General features: G+C 35.9%; 1 protein-coding gene across 3 annotated transcripts; it reads right to left on the bottom strand.

Annotated features, from left to right (window-relative positions):
- Nucleotides 1-550: 550 nt before the first annotated feature.
- On the bottom strand, nt 551-3,726 carry LOC149220259 (protein Brevis radix-like 3). Of its 3 annotated transcripts, none has more exons than XM_089382770.1 (6): nt 3,224-3,726; nt 2,833-2,969; nt 2,075-2,460; nt 1,466-1,592; nt 1,078-1,349; nt 551-907 (listed from the first exon to the last, which is right to left on the bottom strand). In XM_089382770.1, the coding sequence occupies exons 2-6, from the start codon at nt 2,956-2,958 to the stop codon at nt 817-819; spliced, it is 1,002 nt and encodes a 333-aa protein (XP_089238896.1). In that variant the 5' UTR covers nt 2,959-2,969; nt 3,224-3,726; the 3' UTR covers nt 551-816. The 3 variants fall into 3 exon arrangements, with proteins under 3 accessions (XP_089238896.1, XP_089238894.1, XP_089238895.1); XM_089382768.1 differs by having other exon boundaries at nt 2,833-3,117; nt 3,224-3,724; XM_089382769.1 differs by having other exon boundaries at nt 2,833-3,110; nt 3,224-3,724.
- Between the last annotated feature and the right edge of the window lie 12,440 nt (nt 3,727-16,166).

Here is a 16,166-nt window from a genome sequence, read left to right as displayed (position 1 = left end):
TCCAGCCAAAATCTCTTTCCGTGGATATATGTTCATCGAAAAAATGCACATGAAACTATGGCTTGTTGTAACATGGTTCAAAATTTTATACAGTGGAAATTAGGCATGTCCATATGTACAAGGAACGGGCTTGTTATCGGGCATTAAATGCTTGCTTAGCTGCAAGCTCGATAGTTATATAAAACAGACACGCGCAGTGCTTTCCGAACACTCCGTCCTCACCGAAAGCTATATGGCTATGGAGCTTGCAGCTAAGCGGGTATTTAATGCCCGATAGCAGGCTCGTTAGCCCTTGCCTATGTACAAGACCTCAATTTTTAGAGATTACAGCCATCGTCATAATAATAATAATAATAATTGAATGATTTTTATTTGGATTATGATTTTAAATTTATAAATTTATCGTATTATATTTTAACTATTAAGAAATTAAAATTATATAATATTAATATTAATATGAATATTTTATTTATCTAAAAACATTTAGTTAGATTCGTTTTTAATAGAAATGTAATACCTATCAAAAAAATTTAAAATCATTCGCACCACATGAAAAAATACCTTCCGTTAACTGAGATATATATGATCCAAGAATTTATATAGTTTCATAGATAATCCAGTTCTACCTAAAGTTGACTGGGAATTGAACTTCATAATGAAATTATAAACCAGAGTGACTAACTTCTATTTTAGCAAAGATACTCAATAATATGACAATGGTTGACCTAATCGAGACTTCAACCTATATTTCAGCCAAGACGCACAGTAAATAATCTGAAAATAATCTAGAGACGTTATTAGCAATCCATCGACACATTAAATGGGAGGCCCAGCGTATTTCGCATGAATTCTTACGCGATTTTCTTCCCACCATAATTTCGCTTGCGTCTCACTGAACTTCTCGCGGCTGAAATGCATTGTCGTCATCACAATCAAACTCCTCTAAAGTGAATACACTATCATCCTCACAGGTAAAGAAAGTAATATCGTAAAAAAGGCAAAAAAAGTAAACATTTAGGAGGAAGGAATGATGACTGAAAACAGCGAAAAACATAAAAGGAAAGAAGGTGAGGGTACCGGAATTTGACGCGCTTAATTTGTCTTGAGCCTGTTGGGAAACAGCGAAAGGTAACATAGACACCGGGTTCATCTTCTTCAACGCACTCGTATTCTCGATTATGCCCTTGTTTACTAGAATTGTCTTTACTGTGTAGGTCATCCGACCGATCAGTATGGCGAAAAGAACTCGTTTCTGATGCCTGTGAACCTCCTGGAAAAAGAGTCTTGTTTTGCATCGCTGGCGTAACAGGACTGTCAGTTCCGGATTCGGCCCGCATCTTGGAATCTCTCTGCAATCGAAGTTATTGTAATAAGATAGTGATAATATTAGTCACAGGAGCTGGCTGAGTTTGATTCCATTGTAATGCTTGGGTTATAATAATGGCATTTGGTTGTCTTAGGTTACCTCGTCCTCAGATCTCTGAGGAGCAGGCTTGTCCTTGGTATGCGCATGGACATTGTAAAGCTCCATGATTTTATCACAATTTTCAGCCCACCAACCCTGAGCTTGCTCGGGGTTGAATATTTCTCGGCTGCATTTATCAGAAGCAGACACATTGCTTATTAAAGTTAGTAAAGAATAGAAAATTGATTCAAGAAATGTAGTCTTTCTCGATATCAGAGCGTGTATTCCATGATCTATCTAAATCTAAACGGAACTTGCAGCCGGGACTCAACACATAACGGCAAAAACGATGAGACACTTGCGATGACAAAATTTGGGTTTAAAAAAACATAAAATTATTGTAAACCAGTAAATTATTAAACTAGGTCGAAATCCACACGTCTGTTAGATAATGCTGAAAAATTTGTGATAAACTCACGAACAGAGCCCCGTGTTACGGGAAAAAACAGTTAAAATTATTTGTCCTACCAACTTAGAGCCAAAAATGAAGCAATCTGTTGGGAAAAGGTCGAGCTTAAGGTTTTATTAACGATTCTTACCAGCAAATAATTCCAATTTAAAGCGAAACATTGACTTTATCAACTATAGATATGAAAATGATGCCATTACCTGAATCGGATCCGCTTAAGCTCATTTCGTCCTCCCTTGAGAGAAACTAGAGTAATGATGACGCCAGGTTCGACCTGTGATATCCACTCTTTGGCGTCCTCCTCGTCCTTTTCGTCCATCATTGTTTCGACTGATCCAGAGGAGGTATGGAAAATCGGTGTGCCGGTTGGTGAGGTATTCGTGCACAGCCTATCGCTTAGAGAATCGCCTTTACTAGAAGCATCCATAATGCACCAGGTCGCTGTGGAACTGGAACTTTCTTCAAGCGGTGTTCCGCTTTCGGATCCTGCTTCTGAATCTATGCTCCTTTGCAACTGTTCCTCGCGGTTAAGGTTGGATACGGAGGAAGGCCTATGCGCTCCGGATAATTTTAATGGCGTATCCTTCTACAACCAGTAAGAAGTTGTGTAACCATAAGAATCTTAAAATTCACTGAACTTGCTAGGAAAAACAGCCTTAATACACTAGAGCCGTCTTTGAAAAAAAGACAAGAACATGTGATTAAAGAGATTTTCGTTCAAAACGGAAAGGGATGAGATGCTTCTCCGCTAGGTTACGAGGAAATTAGAAGTCTGTCGCCGGCCTTACAGTAGATTCCTTTGAATGTGTGCGGGCAGAACGGACACATGGAAAGTTTGGCAGTAATTTACAAGAAAAGCCGCCTTCAAAGAATGTCTGTAAAACCACTGATCTTATCTCTAACGTTTACGACCAAATACATTCATTTTCCAACAAATCTTTAAGAGGATAGTATAAACCTGAGCAGTAAGATTCTCAATGGCCTTCCCGGAGACTGGAGATCTTGGAGTGCCAGAGGCACCCTCATCTGAGGCATCTTGCGAACCATCATTTAGCCGCTTCGAACACGCGATGCACGCCAGCATGGTACGGATCACTGGAGAAGCAGTATTTCTCGATGATCAGCCACTGTTTCAAATGAAGTTTTCTTTCACGCTTACTGAAAAAGGCGCTCAGAACAAATCTTTTAGCCCTCTCGGCAAAACACCAAATCTTTTTCGAACTTGCGCTCCAAGATCTTGACACTTCAACCAAGAAATATTTCACGCCATTGCATTCAAACGGCAGACTTCACGATCTTCTTAAACAACATGAAATTCATTTTAAATGATGTAGAGCAACTGCCTTTACCTCGGATTCTGATCAAATTCGGGCTGCAAAATATGGCACTGACGCCCGTTTCACTCTAAAGCTGAAGCTCCGTGTGAGAGAAGCCCTCTGCGTCGACGGTCCCCACCACATGCTTCTGACAACGGAAAGGCAAATGATAAATACAGATTCCTCCCATATTTCTCATGAGTTGGCTCTGTCCTGCTTACATCCAAGTGCTGCCAAGTAAAATCATCAAAATGTTGCCTGCTCTCGCCTAAGTTAAATCTTGATTGTAAAGCGGCTTCAAGCTTGGATTTTTGGGGTTGAAGGAAGCTTGTGGATTCTCTTTCCCATAATTATTGCATTTTAAAGTGATGATAACCATCACACCCTTTGCAGATTTAGATATTATCAGCTAAGTTCCTCTCTGGAGTGTCCATTTCCATAATCCATATGAAGTGAAAGTTAAATAACTTTACATCACATCCTTTTTAAACATGTGGATCTTAAATTGCAGTCCTTTTCTGAGTTGATAAAACTGAGGGCGGCAGAGAAGATTGGCACAGAGATTTTCCCATTTCTTGAAAAAATCAACCAAGGAGATAAGGGTTTTGTGACTGCAGTTCATTGTTGTCATTTTCTCCATAATCACTGTCCCACCTTTAGAGTTGTCCTCCTAGGGTTTGAATGCCCTGATCAATGTCACTGTACTCTGTTAGTTGATGTGATGGCCATTCAAAATGTTGGTAAAACTTCTTAATATGAACAATGGCACGGTAAATATTAATTAATTACTTAATTAGTATATAGGTTTTTTTACGTAGGAATAATAATATTTATAGAAGGTTATTGCGATTAGTAGATTTTGCTACAACTAGACGATTGACCTATTATATATTTCACATTTAAAAGTTAAGAAAATGATTAGAATAGAAGGTTATTTTAAATTATTATTATTATTATATATATTTTAAAAATATATGATAATGGAGATTTATCTCATTTTAATTTGTAGAATTTTATTTTATAAATAGATTTTGTAATAATATCATGAATTACTAATATTATATGTTTGAAAAAATCATAACTTGTTTTGAAATTACTAATATTTTTTTTTTCTTTCGACTTTGTTACCGGAGAATCCACAGTAAGAACCATTTTCTGCCAACGTTTCAAATCCCAATCAGGATCCATCATCAGGACAAAACACGATTGGGATTTGAAACGTTGGCAGAAAATGGTTCTTACTGTGGATTCTCCGGTAACAAAGTCGAAAGAAATAAACCACAGAGGTCTTAAATCCAGAATTACTAATATTTATTTAAATGGCAATTTGTTTAATTAATTAATTTAATTAAAGGGTATAAATGACATAATTACTTTTGACATCAATCTCAATATTTGATTTGTGGTTAATATTAAGAATATTATAGAATATCACGTGGAAGTTAAATCTCTACCATCTACTTAATAATTATTAATAATTAATTTAAAATTATGGAAATCCTATTCCAAAATAGACACATTTATAGGTGTAATTAGCATAGCTATCTAAAGTAAATGGCTAGTAAACAGGACATCAATCTATCATAATCATCAAATTGCTTATTTCATAATACATTCACATTACCAAACTTTAAAATATCATCAAAATTAACAAATTATAACTTAATTTTAAATTATTATTATTAATCATATAAAAAATAATAATATATGAGTTAAACATATAAAAATGTAACAAGATTTTTAACTATATACATTGTTAAGTTGTAAATAGATATTTTACAGTACCATACACAAATACCATTATCTACTAATATTTTAATTTAAGTTTATAACATTGTTTTAATTAAATAATCATATAATTATCTTTGAGAGAAATCTCAACCCTTTATGCTAATTGTTAGTAAACATATTCAATTGATATTTTGTAAAGTTTAAATTCCTACAATTCGTTTATTATTTTTTGATGATTAAATTAAAATTATGGATGCCTTATTTCAAAATAGACATGTTTCTTGGACATAGGTTGTTGATAAGTGTGTGTCTATATAAAAAAGATAGTGTTAGATTTTATTATGTTGTGTTTAACCTTTAGCTTGAGAAATCATGACCCAAGGGCATCTAAGCCATAGTCAAAATCACTTGGGGATCACACTCATCCTGGGCCACATAGCCCTTAACATGACTATAGGGATCACACTCATCGTGGGCCACATAACCCTTAACTTGGGGATCACAATCATCGTGGGCCACATAGCCCTTAATTTTTCCCCAAAGTTTCCAACTTGTGACCTTCACATCATGGAGTGTCTTAATAGTACACCGCATCATCATCTATTTTATGTCCCCTAGTTTTTTAACAAATATTATATGTACGATTAAGATTTAAAAGAAAAGAATGTTCACTATTACTATTTAATAAAAGGTTGTTAAATTTATTAAATTACATGCATTTTATTAATAAAAATTTGTGATTATTTTGATTTTATCCAAATTCAATAAATTTCAGGTAGATATTAATGATATTATATCATAAATTTTTTTATGATTTAATAAATATTTAAAAAAAATCTATGATTAGGGTTTTATAAGTTTTTCCCTAGTTAAATAATGTTCTTTTAAAATTGGCAACCAATCAATACCCACAACTCATAAAAGGATTTTTGTCAACCTCTTTTTTAACAAAAATACATGTGGTTGAAAGTTTGCTTAAATGCCCACCTATTCAAATAGAATAATGAACAAACAATGAGATAAATTACCTTACCCAAAACCTACTATGATCATAAAATATGTGATTGTACTCTATTAAAGAGATTTCTTAGTTATCAATTAGATCTCTTAGTTATTTATATTAAATGCCACTTTGATCCAAGTTCATTCTATTTTTCAAGTGAACAATAGTAAATGTGGATAGGTTCAAATTGTTTTAAAGAACATCCATGACAATAAAATCACTATTTCCCCAAAATTTTAGACTTCTAAATTGATTTTTATTGGAGGATTGGATTTCATTAAACCCACTACCTCAATCACCATGAAGCAAGGTGCTCCTTTTAGATCTCATCTTATGTACAAATAGGATAAGAGGGTACACTTGTGCCCTTCCTTTAAGTGATCTCATTTCACAAAGAACCATAGTAAAAACCTAGATCTATATATTGGAAAATTTATTGTACATTATTGTGATGAAACCTATAGATACATTAAATTTTTGTGATGCCTTAGCTAGGTTCGAGAATGTTGATAATGAGAGTACAAACTATATTTACATTTGTTCCTAGTGATGGTAGCATTGTGAAATGTCATGGTTATAAGAGATCCCTTAGGAAAAAACATGATATATAAGATAAGGGCCATGTTTAAAGATTTTGATGTATTTTGTTTACTAGAAGTTAAAGTCATTAATTTTTTTCTTAAGTTGCTTTGAATTCCATTTGGTCACATGGAATTACTTTTCAATAAGATAGTTGCATTAAGAAGTAGAATTATGGAAACATTGGCCTCTCCTCATTATGATTTAGGTGTCATAAGATATGGAAAAAGCCATTACAATGACTATTTTGAAGTTTGTTTAACCTTGATGGCCATCTTTTGCACCCATACAACATATACAATTTGAATGACATTGAAGAGAAGGTATCCTTATGGATATGGATGGTTGTTGAGTTGCTGGAGACTCACTACTAATTTAAAAATTGTAGTGAGCATTCCTTTGGACTAGTTTGTCACAATAGATCTTGCAAGTTTCTTCGAAATATTTATTATGAAATGTTTACTTTATTTTTATAATTTAATACTACAACCATAAAGTTGAAATGGGGCCTTCTCATAAAATGAGTCCTACAAGTCAATAGATTAATTTTTCCACTTAGAAAGCACCAAAATATATTATAAATTATATAGTGATCCATTTCAAATCATGCCTCCCTATTTTTGGAAAATTTTGGTCACAAAAATATTTTACTAAAGGAGGTAAGGAAATTTTTACTTTATCTTCTCCCTAGAGTATCATTTGGCCTTACCTAGAAGTTCTGCCTTCAACCCAACCCGCTAGATTTCTTTTTTGCCTCTATTTAGTTATTTTGGAGTTCTCTTGCAAAATTGTACCACTTGGTAACTCTTCCTAAGATTTTGTGTTAAGTCCTTTATGGTAGATAAGTCTTTCCTATAATTTTCTTGGTCTAGCATGAAAGGTTCATATAATTTAAAAAATATCACATTCACTATTAAGTCGATACATATATATGGAGGTAGGATCAGTTTGTAAGCACTATCATCTACCTACACCAACACTTTAGAAGGAATATACCAAAAATAATTAATATTCTTACCAATAACCCATAGCCTCTCTAGCCCCAAGGGATAGCTCAATTGGTTGAGTTCTCGTTGCTAAGTACCTTGCCAATTGGGAGGTCACAAGATCAAATCTCCTCGGTGCCCTTGGGATTAGGCTCGACAATATAAGTGAGTGGGTAGATCCCTTCAGGTGGATCTACCTGGATTATTACCTATGGATGTAGTGGCCACTTAATGCTGTCAACCACAGTTGGAAAAAAAAAAAACATAGCCTCTCTTTATTTAGATGAAACTAGACTTAGTCTCCTAATTTGAATGTCTGTTTAATTCTATGCTAGTCATGTTAGGACCTGTACTTTTTCTATGACTTATGTAATGCCTCTTATACTTGCAAATGAATCTAGCTAACCTTGTTAATGAGCATTTTAGTCTATGATACTTCTCTATTGTCTTCCCTCTCTCATCCATGTTTTCCACATACAACATCTAAAGGGAAAGGTTGAAAATATATAAAACGATTTTAAAAAGGGGAATTATTTGTGAAATAGTTGTCTATCTTGTTATAAGAGTGCTCAATATAGATCAAATTTTCATCTAAATTCCTAGGAATATTTTGATTATGGATCTTTAAAATATTGAATCAATTTCCTATTCACAACTATTGTATAGTTATCTATTTGTCGCTGGGAAGCCATATATACCTTCAATTTGGTGTCCATTTTCTCCCAAAGTGTAGCCCAAAAGGACGCAATTAATATGGTGATCCAGATTTATACAAGAATGAAATGAAACACATATTTAAAGAGAAACATAAAGCTATAGTGAAAATTGAAATTCAATTCAGTGATAAAAAAATACTAAAACTATTTACATGCAAAATGAAATTAAACTAGCTCGGGTGATGGCAGCTTATCTCTGAGAAGATATGTGGCGGATACATGCCTATGGATTGTATTACAATGAGGCTCACAGGCCTTTTTTATTTGAGAAATAAGGGAAAATCCCAAACATCAAAAAATCTAACCCTAGGAGATGAGGCGCCAAAAGTTTGTGGGCCCTGTTGGGGTTAGTTGGTAAACCAACTTCTCAGGATCCTAACTTTGGCATACAATCTATGTTTGATGCGTACGATACCTCATCAGAAATATCTATCTTAGGATAACAAATATTGACTTCTAGTCGTTATTGCAAGCTTTGGGGTTTTCCCATTAAAAAAAAAAAACGTCATTTAGGGCCTCAAAACGACTCTAAAAGTTCATGACCCAAAAAATTGCCAAAAATAGTAAATTGTTCTACAATTAAGGAAACTGAAAGAAACAATGCCGGGGTCCAAGTGGAATAGGTGGGTGCCCACCAATATCCACCTAGATCATACGATATCCTTGTTTGAGATGATACTTATTGGGTCTTGTAATTGGAATCCTTTTACCATCAGTTCCTCACCTTTTTAATCATTTTTACCATTGCAATAACATTTTGTTACTCCACCAACTCCCATTTTGACCAATGTAAGCTACCTTTTCATGTCACCTTAATTTATGCAGTTTTGTTTGTATATTGATGAGAGGTTGATTGTTTTGGGTAATTTACTAATGAAATTAGATGATTTGGCCTCATGGGATGTTATTATTTACATGCAATTTTGTTTCTCCGAGTTTTGTATAGTTGACACTCTACAAGAGGTTCTTCTGATGTTGCTGCTGCAATACTGATACTCTATTTCCTAATAACTTTGTTTCAAAATACTCTCTTTTCTTGGTGAAATCATCAAGGGTCAACATGGGAGCTGCTACTTGGTTGTAGTCAACCAATACTGTCGTGAAATCAAAGAGAAGACCACCTTTTGACAATACAACCAACTTGGATATGATAATTGTGATTTTCTGTTGTGAGCTTCTCACTAAATGAAGACATTCTTATGACACTTTATTTATTATTAGAAAATTAGTTGTGATATGTTGTAAGAGACTCTCAATTTGGAAAACTTGAGAATCGAAAGATTGTCATGATTGATTTTGGTTCTAAGATTAGAAAAAATGTAAATCTATAAATATAGAAGCTCTCTTCCTCATTTGGGTGTGGCACCATCGTCTTTTGGAGAATTATGCATTTGTAATTTTCTTAAATTTAATGCAAAAATTTCAAGGGTTCATGAATCAATTATGGTTTGTTGTGGTAGCTTGTGAGATGTGAATTTCTAACTCTCTACTAAGGAGGAAGGGCCCCCCTCTTTAGTAGGGATCGATGTGTGAGTAAGGTAGTGTAGTAGTATTCTTCGTTTTTTTCCCAATTATGTTTAACATTGTTTAGTTGTAATTATTATAGAATCTTATTAATGTGCCATAATTATTGTCTATTAATTGTTTTGAATAATATTTGATCTTGTTTAGAAATGTAACAACAAAGCTCCTAGATTGATCCCTTTCTGAGCTGTGTGTTATCCTTAATTGATTGCTACTACAATTTTTGAGTATTTGCTAGAACAAAATATTATGTAGATCATTACTATAACTATTACAAAATGATTGCACAATTGATGATTTGATTGCAATGAGTTCATTGATTATGTGAGATTATTGATGGGTTCCATCAATATGTATATTTTGAGGCCCATTGTGCTATCCTCCAGCCCTTAAAACTCTCATTTTCTCACATTAATTTGCATTTTTAGCCATAATATGCTTAGTAGGAAGACTAAAGGGTGCTTGTCATATTTCATGGCCTAATGTGATTAATATGTAGGCAAAAGAAGCATTTTTGGAGATATTTACTATGCAGGGGCTTGTTGGAGACATCTAGAGAGAATATAGGAGGCTTGTCCACTACATTAACTCTCCAAATAAGCTTGAGATCAAAGATTCCCCACCAACAACTTGAATTCACTAGTAACCGGGGAACTCAAGTGCATGTGAATATCCAAGGGAACCAGATCCACCAATTTCAAGATTTTGGAGGGAAGCAATCCTCCTTTCAAGGGAGCTACCCCTCAACTACTTTTTGTATAAATAAATAAGCCTAAAGGCTCATTGGGATTCAAAATTTTGTTGGAGATAGGAGTAGATACAGAGAGCGTAGTGCTTTATACTGTTATTTTCATCTTTCATATGATGTATGCGACTCTTATTTTCTGTCAATGAAAATCTTATTGTTGGCCTACATCTGAGTTAAATTTGGAGGGTGTTAGTGTCAGTCTTTGCAGCCTTCCTCCAGTGATCAAACATGCTCTTACAAAGTGATTTTAAGGTGTCAAGGTCGAAATTTGTCATTTCAGTGAGTCTTCAAGTAAAATTTGGTCACTAGGTATTAGGTCTAGGGTTTGCTTTTACTCCTTTCAATGTTGTCCAAATGTTGGTCCATGTCACCATTCAGCTGAGTGTACCATCATTCAGAGGGTTGTCATCATCATGTTAGGTTAAAATGGGTCATTTTACACCTTGTTCATGCTTCAGTTGCGCCTAGGTAAGGTTCATTTCCCTCTCCTAGGGTTTTGAGGGTAATTTCTCTTGGATGATCAAATCATCAGCAAAACTTGTGTCCTAATGTTCATACACCTTCCCATATCCTTAATTTACCTTATTAAACACTTCCCATCACTAATATCCCTCAAATTCCTCATTTTCGCACAAACCCTAGTTTCTTGCTACAACTTGACAATTTTCTAGGCTAGGCCTGTGTTTTGCCCTTTTCGACCTCTTCCCCTCACTCAATATTTGAAATTCCACTTTCCCCTACTTCCTAACATCCCTCCCTACTTCCCAAATTTTTCTCAAGAATTTAGAAGCTCCTTATCCCCTTCATTTCACTTCATTTCGACAAATCCCCTGTTCCACACATCGAGATAGGTTTTACTCCAATGATGTTTCTGAGCAAGAAAAGATGAATTTGGGAAAACTGAGAGAGGTTTTTGTCCATAATAGGCCAAGGAAGAAAAAAATCCTTCACCTTTTACACAGGTGTCATTATTTTAGAGAAATGTCAAAAATACAGTTGCCTCAGGAGAATTGATGCACCTCTGAAGTGACCTTGGGAAAATCAAGATTTCTCCTAGCTTGGTTGGCCTAATGACTTTCTTGATGGATCAAATGATAACTAGACACAAAGAGCTTTCCAATTAGCTATCCTCGGCCCAATTTGGAGTTGAGGAAGACCTTCAAAAGTTGGTTGCAACAGCACTCTGCCTTTAGGCAGCCTCATTTTGCACATTTTGCCCAGTCTTGGGAGATTGGACTTTTGACAAGGCAAATAAACTCCAAATTGAAAAATTCAAGTTGTGATGGAAAGTAGACTCAATAATATTTCCAACGAGCTATCCCGCACCCAATTTGGACACCAAGAAGGCCTTTAAAAGTCTCCTGAAAAAAGCGTGACACACCTAGGTTAGAGCGCGGCGCATTGGGCAGTGATTTACAGTGTATTTTTATAATGGGCGTGACGCATTGAGGCAGCATGTTGCACAGGACTTCAAGGCCTGAAATCATTCAAATATTCCTCCAAAGCTCCCAAAATTGTAAATTCCTCATTGCCCAAGTAAGTTCACACTCCAATATGCTCAATGCATGAGTTTGTCTCAGTCTTCTTGGTGATTTAATAGGGAAATATTGAAACCCTAGTTCCTTGCAGTTTGATGAAAAAACATTGCATAAGGTTTATAAATTGCATTTTTTGCTGCTAAATCCCACTCCCATCATTCTCACTCACTCATTCCCTCACTCCCTCACTTCATTTTCTCCCTCCCTTTTCATTTATATTTACCCTTTCCATATTCCCCATATCCCTAAACTACCAACCCTAAATCCTTAATCCCACTATCCCAAACCCTAATCAAATATCCCTAATCCCTAAATGTTATTCCCTAAACCCTTTCATTCCCAAAAACCCTATAGCTAGCATCAAATCCTCCCCTCATCAGTCCCACTCATCCATGGAGCTCAAAAACATAAAGAAAAACCAGCAAGCTGCCAAGAGGAGGAAAACCAAATTGACAACACTTGAAAGGGAAATTCAAGCTGATCGTGAATCTTGGCTCGAGGTGACAAACATGCACTTGGAAAAGATGCTGGAGAAATCCAACAAAGAGAAAAATATGTTGAGGAACATGGCATACCACTACTTGGCGAGAAACAAAAGTTGCAAAGCAAGAATCAGGACTTTAAAGGCCAAGTTGAGGAAAGCATTGAGGAAGAGAAAAGAGCAAGATAGACTTCAGATCTTGGCTGAGGCTTCCTTATCCCAACACAACACCTGATGAGGAATAGCCAGCCCAAATTTCAAGAAATTTGGGAAACTTTTTGCAATTTTGAAAATTTTGGCCTAAAAAACAGGTTTTTCTGCCTGATGCGCCGCGCCACTTGGCGCGCGCTTTTGCTAGAGACCTCCTTTTGAGGAAAACTCAGCATTTTTGGATTTCTCATGGAAAAATATGAATTCCCTCACATGTCTAGGAAATCTTGACAGGTTTTGAGCTTCCAAAAAGGTCAAAAACACCTCAAAAATGACCTTTCTGCCCCTTTTTGGACACACAGGAAGCAGTGTTGGGAGAACTCAGTTTTGGAGGGGAAAATGGAGGCCAAATTCAGAAATTCCACTTGTTCTGGAAAGTAGACAGACAGAAATTTCCAGCAAGTCCACTTGGAGCAAATTTTGTGCACGGGAAGGCCTCTAAAATCAACTGCAAAAGGCACTATGCATAGGGAAATCAGCGCGACGCATAGGATGAAATTTGCTCATTTTGGCCAAAAAACTCTGTTTTTCACCTAGTTTCCTCACAGTTTGACTTTTATCTTTCTAATAGTCAAACTCATGATGTAATTTAATGTGAATTGATGGATTTTGATGTAATTATGCTAAATTTTCACTCATAGAGGTAGATTCATCCATGAAAAGTTTGCAACTGAATGAATCAGTTCCCTAGTTTTTAGAGGCAAGCTGTTCCATTGCCTACTTTTTAGTTCTCAATTTAGACTTTGTTGGAACAGCTCCTAAACTTATGAGCTCGACCCCTAGAGGCTAGGATTAGTTGTTGGTTGCCTATATCTTGTAATTTTTCAGTCATTGGAAAAGGTTGGACTCTAGTGAATGCTCTGAGCATTATTGTACATTCATCTCTGCAGTTTGGCAAAGGAATAGACCAGGGTTTGCAGCTTTTTGTGGGATTCTTGTGGCAAGTTGATTTGGTATTGTTTTTCCTTCTGTGATTCAAGTTTACATGTGTTTATGTGTGTCATTATCTCTCTCTTTTCAGTTGAACTAAATGAATCAAGTATAAAGGTAGAATTCATTGATGTTGCAGTGCTCTACCTTAGGGTTTGTTTAGTTTTATATGTTTTCTACTGTTTGCAGAGGACTCATGACACATTCATGCCCTCTCCAACTCCTCACCAGTCTTAAAACTCTCCATTTCACTTAATTCAAAGTACTAAAGAATTTGCCTACCTCGCCCCATATAAACCTCTACAAAACTGAGTCCATTCTCCGGACCCAAATCTGCCTTTCACATTTGAGCCAGCAAACCATCATCAGATTCAATCAAACTCCTCTGAGCATATACCTAGCCTAAAATTAGTCTTTATATCAGTCATCTCAAGCCTCATTTGCTATATTTTCCTGATATTGACAAGGAGAGAGCCCTCTCCTGACCTGGTAGGGCTAGCTACCAGGTTAAGCGTGGTTTGATGTTACCCTAGACCTGCCTTTCTCAGCCTGAGGTAGATTTAGGCGCTAACATAGTGGCGACCATACTGGGGAAGAAAGTTTCTTTTCATTGTTTGGCTTTATAGACTACAGACAAAGCCTGAAGTTAGCCAGGTAGCCTTCGAAATGCTATTGCTTTGCATTAATGAAAGTAGATGAATGCTGCTTCAGTCAATCTCTGGTCTAGTCTTATAAGTTGAACATCTGACTTGCAAATTGCCCCGGTAACATGTATCAAGTTCAGATCTGATTATTGATGGTGGACAACGATCAGACACCGGAAAGGCTGAAATCATTCACCTGGTGATTCCAAATTATTTTCGAGATTAGATCCAAAGACTCCACTAGAGGATGAACCCAACCAGCAAAAACATGAAAGGACAATATGGAAAGATCAGGTATTCAAGTTGGAATTTCATCCAAGACATGTTTTTCTTTGTTATAAATTATTTCTTCTCTTTTCCCGAGAATGTCAAGAATTATTTGCAAAATATACTATGTTTGAGAAGAGATCCTCGGTCTGCATTTGATTCCTTCCTTTTGAAGATTGTAAATACCAAAGATTTGCATGCCTTTGAGCTTGATCAAGACCCTTTTTCTGAATTTTTTGATGACCATCTTCAAACTGATGAGCCTAATGAGACCAAGATTGATTCTATACTTTCTATACATACCCCTATACCTTGTAAAATTCTAGATCGATACAAGCCTCTGATTTTACCTCCTATATCCCATGCTTTGCCTAAAAATCATGATCTATATCTACCAAGATTTGATGGTGAACGTGACAATATCATTGCTGAGAGACATGTATTGAATTTTGAGTCCTTTCTTGACCTTTTTGAAGTTGATGAAGAAGATGTTAGTATTAGGCTTTTTGCTCTTTCTTTGCAAGGCAAAGTCAAGAGTTGGTTCAAAACGCTGCCTGATGCGAGCATCTCAGATTTCCAGCAGTGCGTCAAAGTTTTCCTCGACAGGTGGGTGGTCAGATAGAACCCTTTCTTGATTATAGAAGAGTATAGCCAGTTGAAAAGATTGCCAGGGGAGACAGTACAATAGTTTTCTGCCAGATTTAACCAAGTTTATTATTCGATGCCTGTTAATATAAGACCTCTTCTTGGATTCGCTCTCTTGCATTACCTGGGTGCCTTTGATCCGGAAATGGAGTTTCAGCTGAGGGAAAGGAACCTTGCAACACTTGAAGAGATGCAGAATAGTGCAGTAGATGTAGAGGTTCATTTGTTGATCCGAAGGGCAAAGTTGAAGGAAGAAGAGATGAAAAACACAGATCCAGAGGAATCGACATCTCTAGAGGTAAAGCTTGACATTTTGGTAAGTACAGTGAAAGAGATGATGCAAAGGATCATCACAAGGAATGAGTATAATGTTCGAGCCCATGGCTCGCTGATTGAAGAAGAACAAGTTGCTGATCCAAAACATCTTCTTTCTTATCCCAGTTGTCATAGATCTGATAATGATTGTCTTATAGATCATCTTGGAGAAAAGAGATCTGTTGATATGACATGTATGCTTGATGATGTGTTTTATACTGACAATTTGCCTCAGTTTGATCAATATGATGATGATTATGTTCTCCAAACAGAAGCTAATCTTGCAGACAAATCAGTAGCTAGTTTGTGGAAGGAGGAAGTTCACTTTCAGCAGCTCGAGTACAGTGATCAACCAATGCATATCAGCTATGACAGTGACGAGGAAAGTGCAGCAAATTTTGAAGTAAGTGAAGGATCTTTACCTTTTTGTTTTGCTTCGTTTTAGTTCGTCAGAGACAACTTTCATGCAATCAAAAATCAATTGTCGACAAGTTTTGATTTAGATCATCTTGAGGACAATGAAATCCTTGTTCAAGACTTCTCATATCCAGATTTGCAGCCCCCGAATGCCATTGATTGTCAAGTTGCAGATGAAGACTTGGAAGCTGGCACATACGATCAAATGATACAAGATGATTCCGTACCATTTTGTTTTGAAT

This window comes from Pinus tabuliformis, chromosome Q (assembly GCF_031772625.1).
Source record: "Pinus tabuliformis cultivar Carrire ecotype Pingquan chromosome Q, CPIR1, whole genome shotgun sequence".
In the NCBI taxonomy this organism is placed as follows: Eukaryota; Viridiplantae; Streptophyta; class Pinopsida; order Pinales; family Pinaceae; genus Pinus; species Pinus tabuliformis.
The sequence above is the reverse complement of the archived record's forward strand: the minus strand, read 5'-3'. Positions and strand labels throughout refer to the sequence as shown.

Coding starts and splice junctions, on each gene's coding strand:
- LOC149220259 (XM_089382770.1), bottom strand. CDS start 2,958: ATGCTGGCGTGCATCGCGTGTTCGAAGCGGCTAAATGATGGTTCGCAA. Junction 1,350..1,465: donor CTCAGAGATCTGAGGACGAG/GTAACCTAAGAC, acceptor CTTCGATTGCAG/AGAGATTCCAAGATGCGGGC. Junction 908..1,077: donor ATTAAGCGCGTCAAATTCCG/GTACCCTCACCT, acceptor AATGCATTTCAG/CCGCGAGAAGTTCAGTGAGA.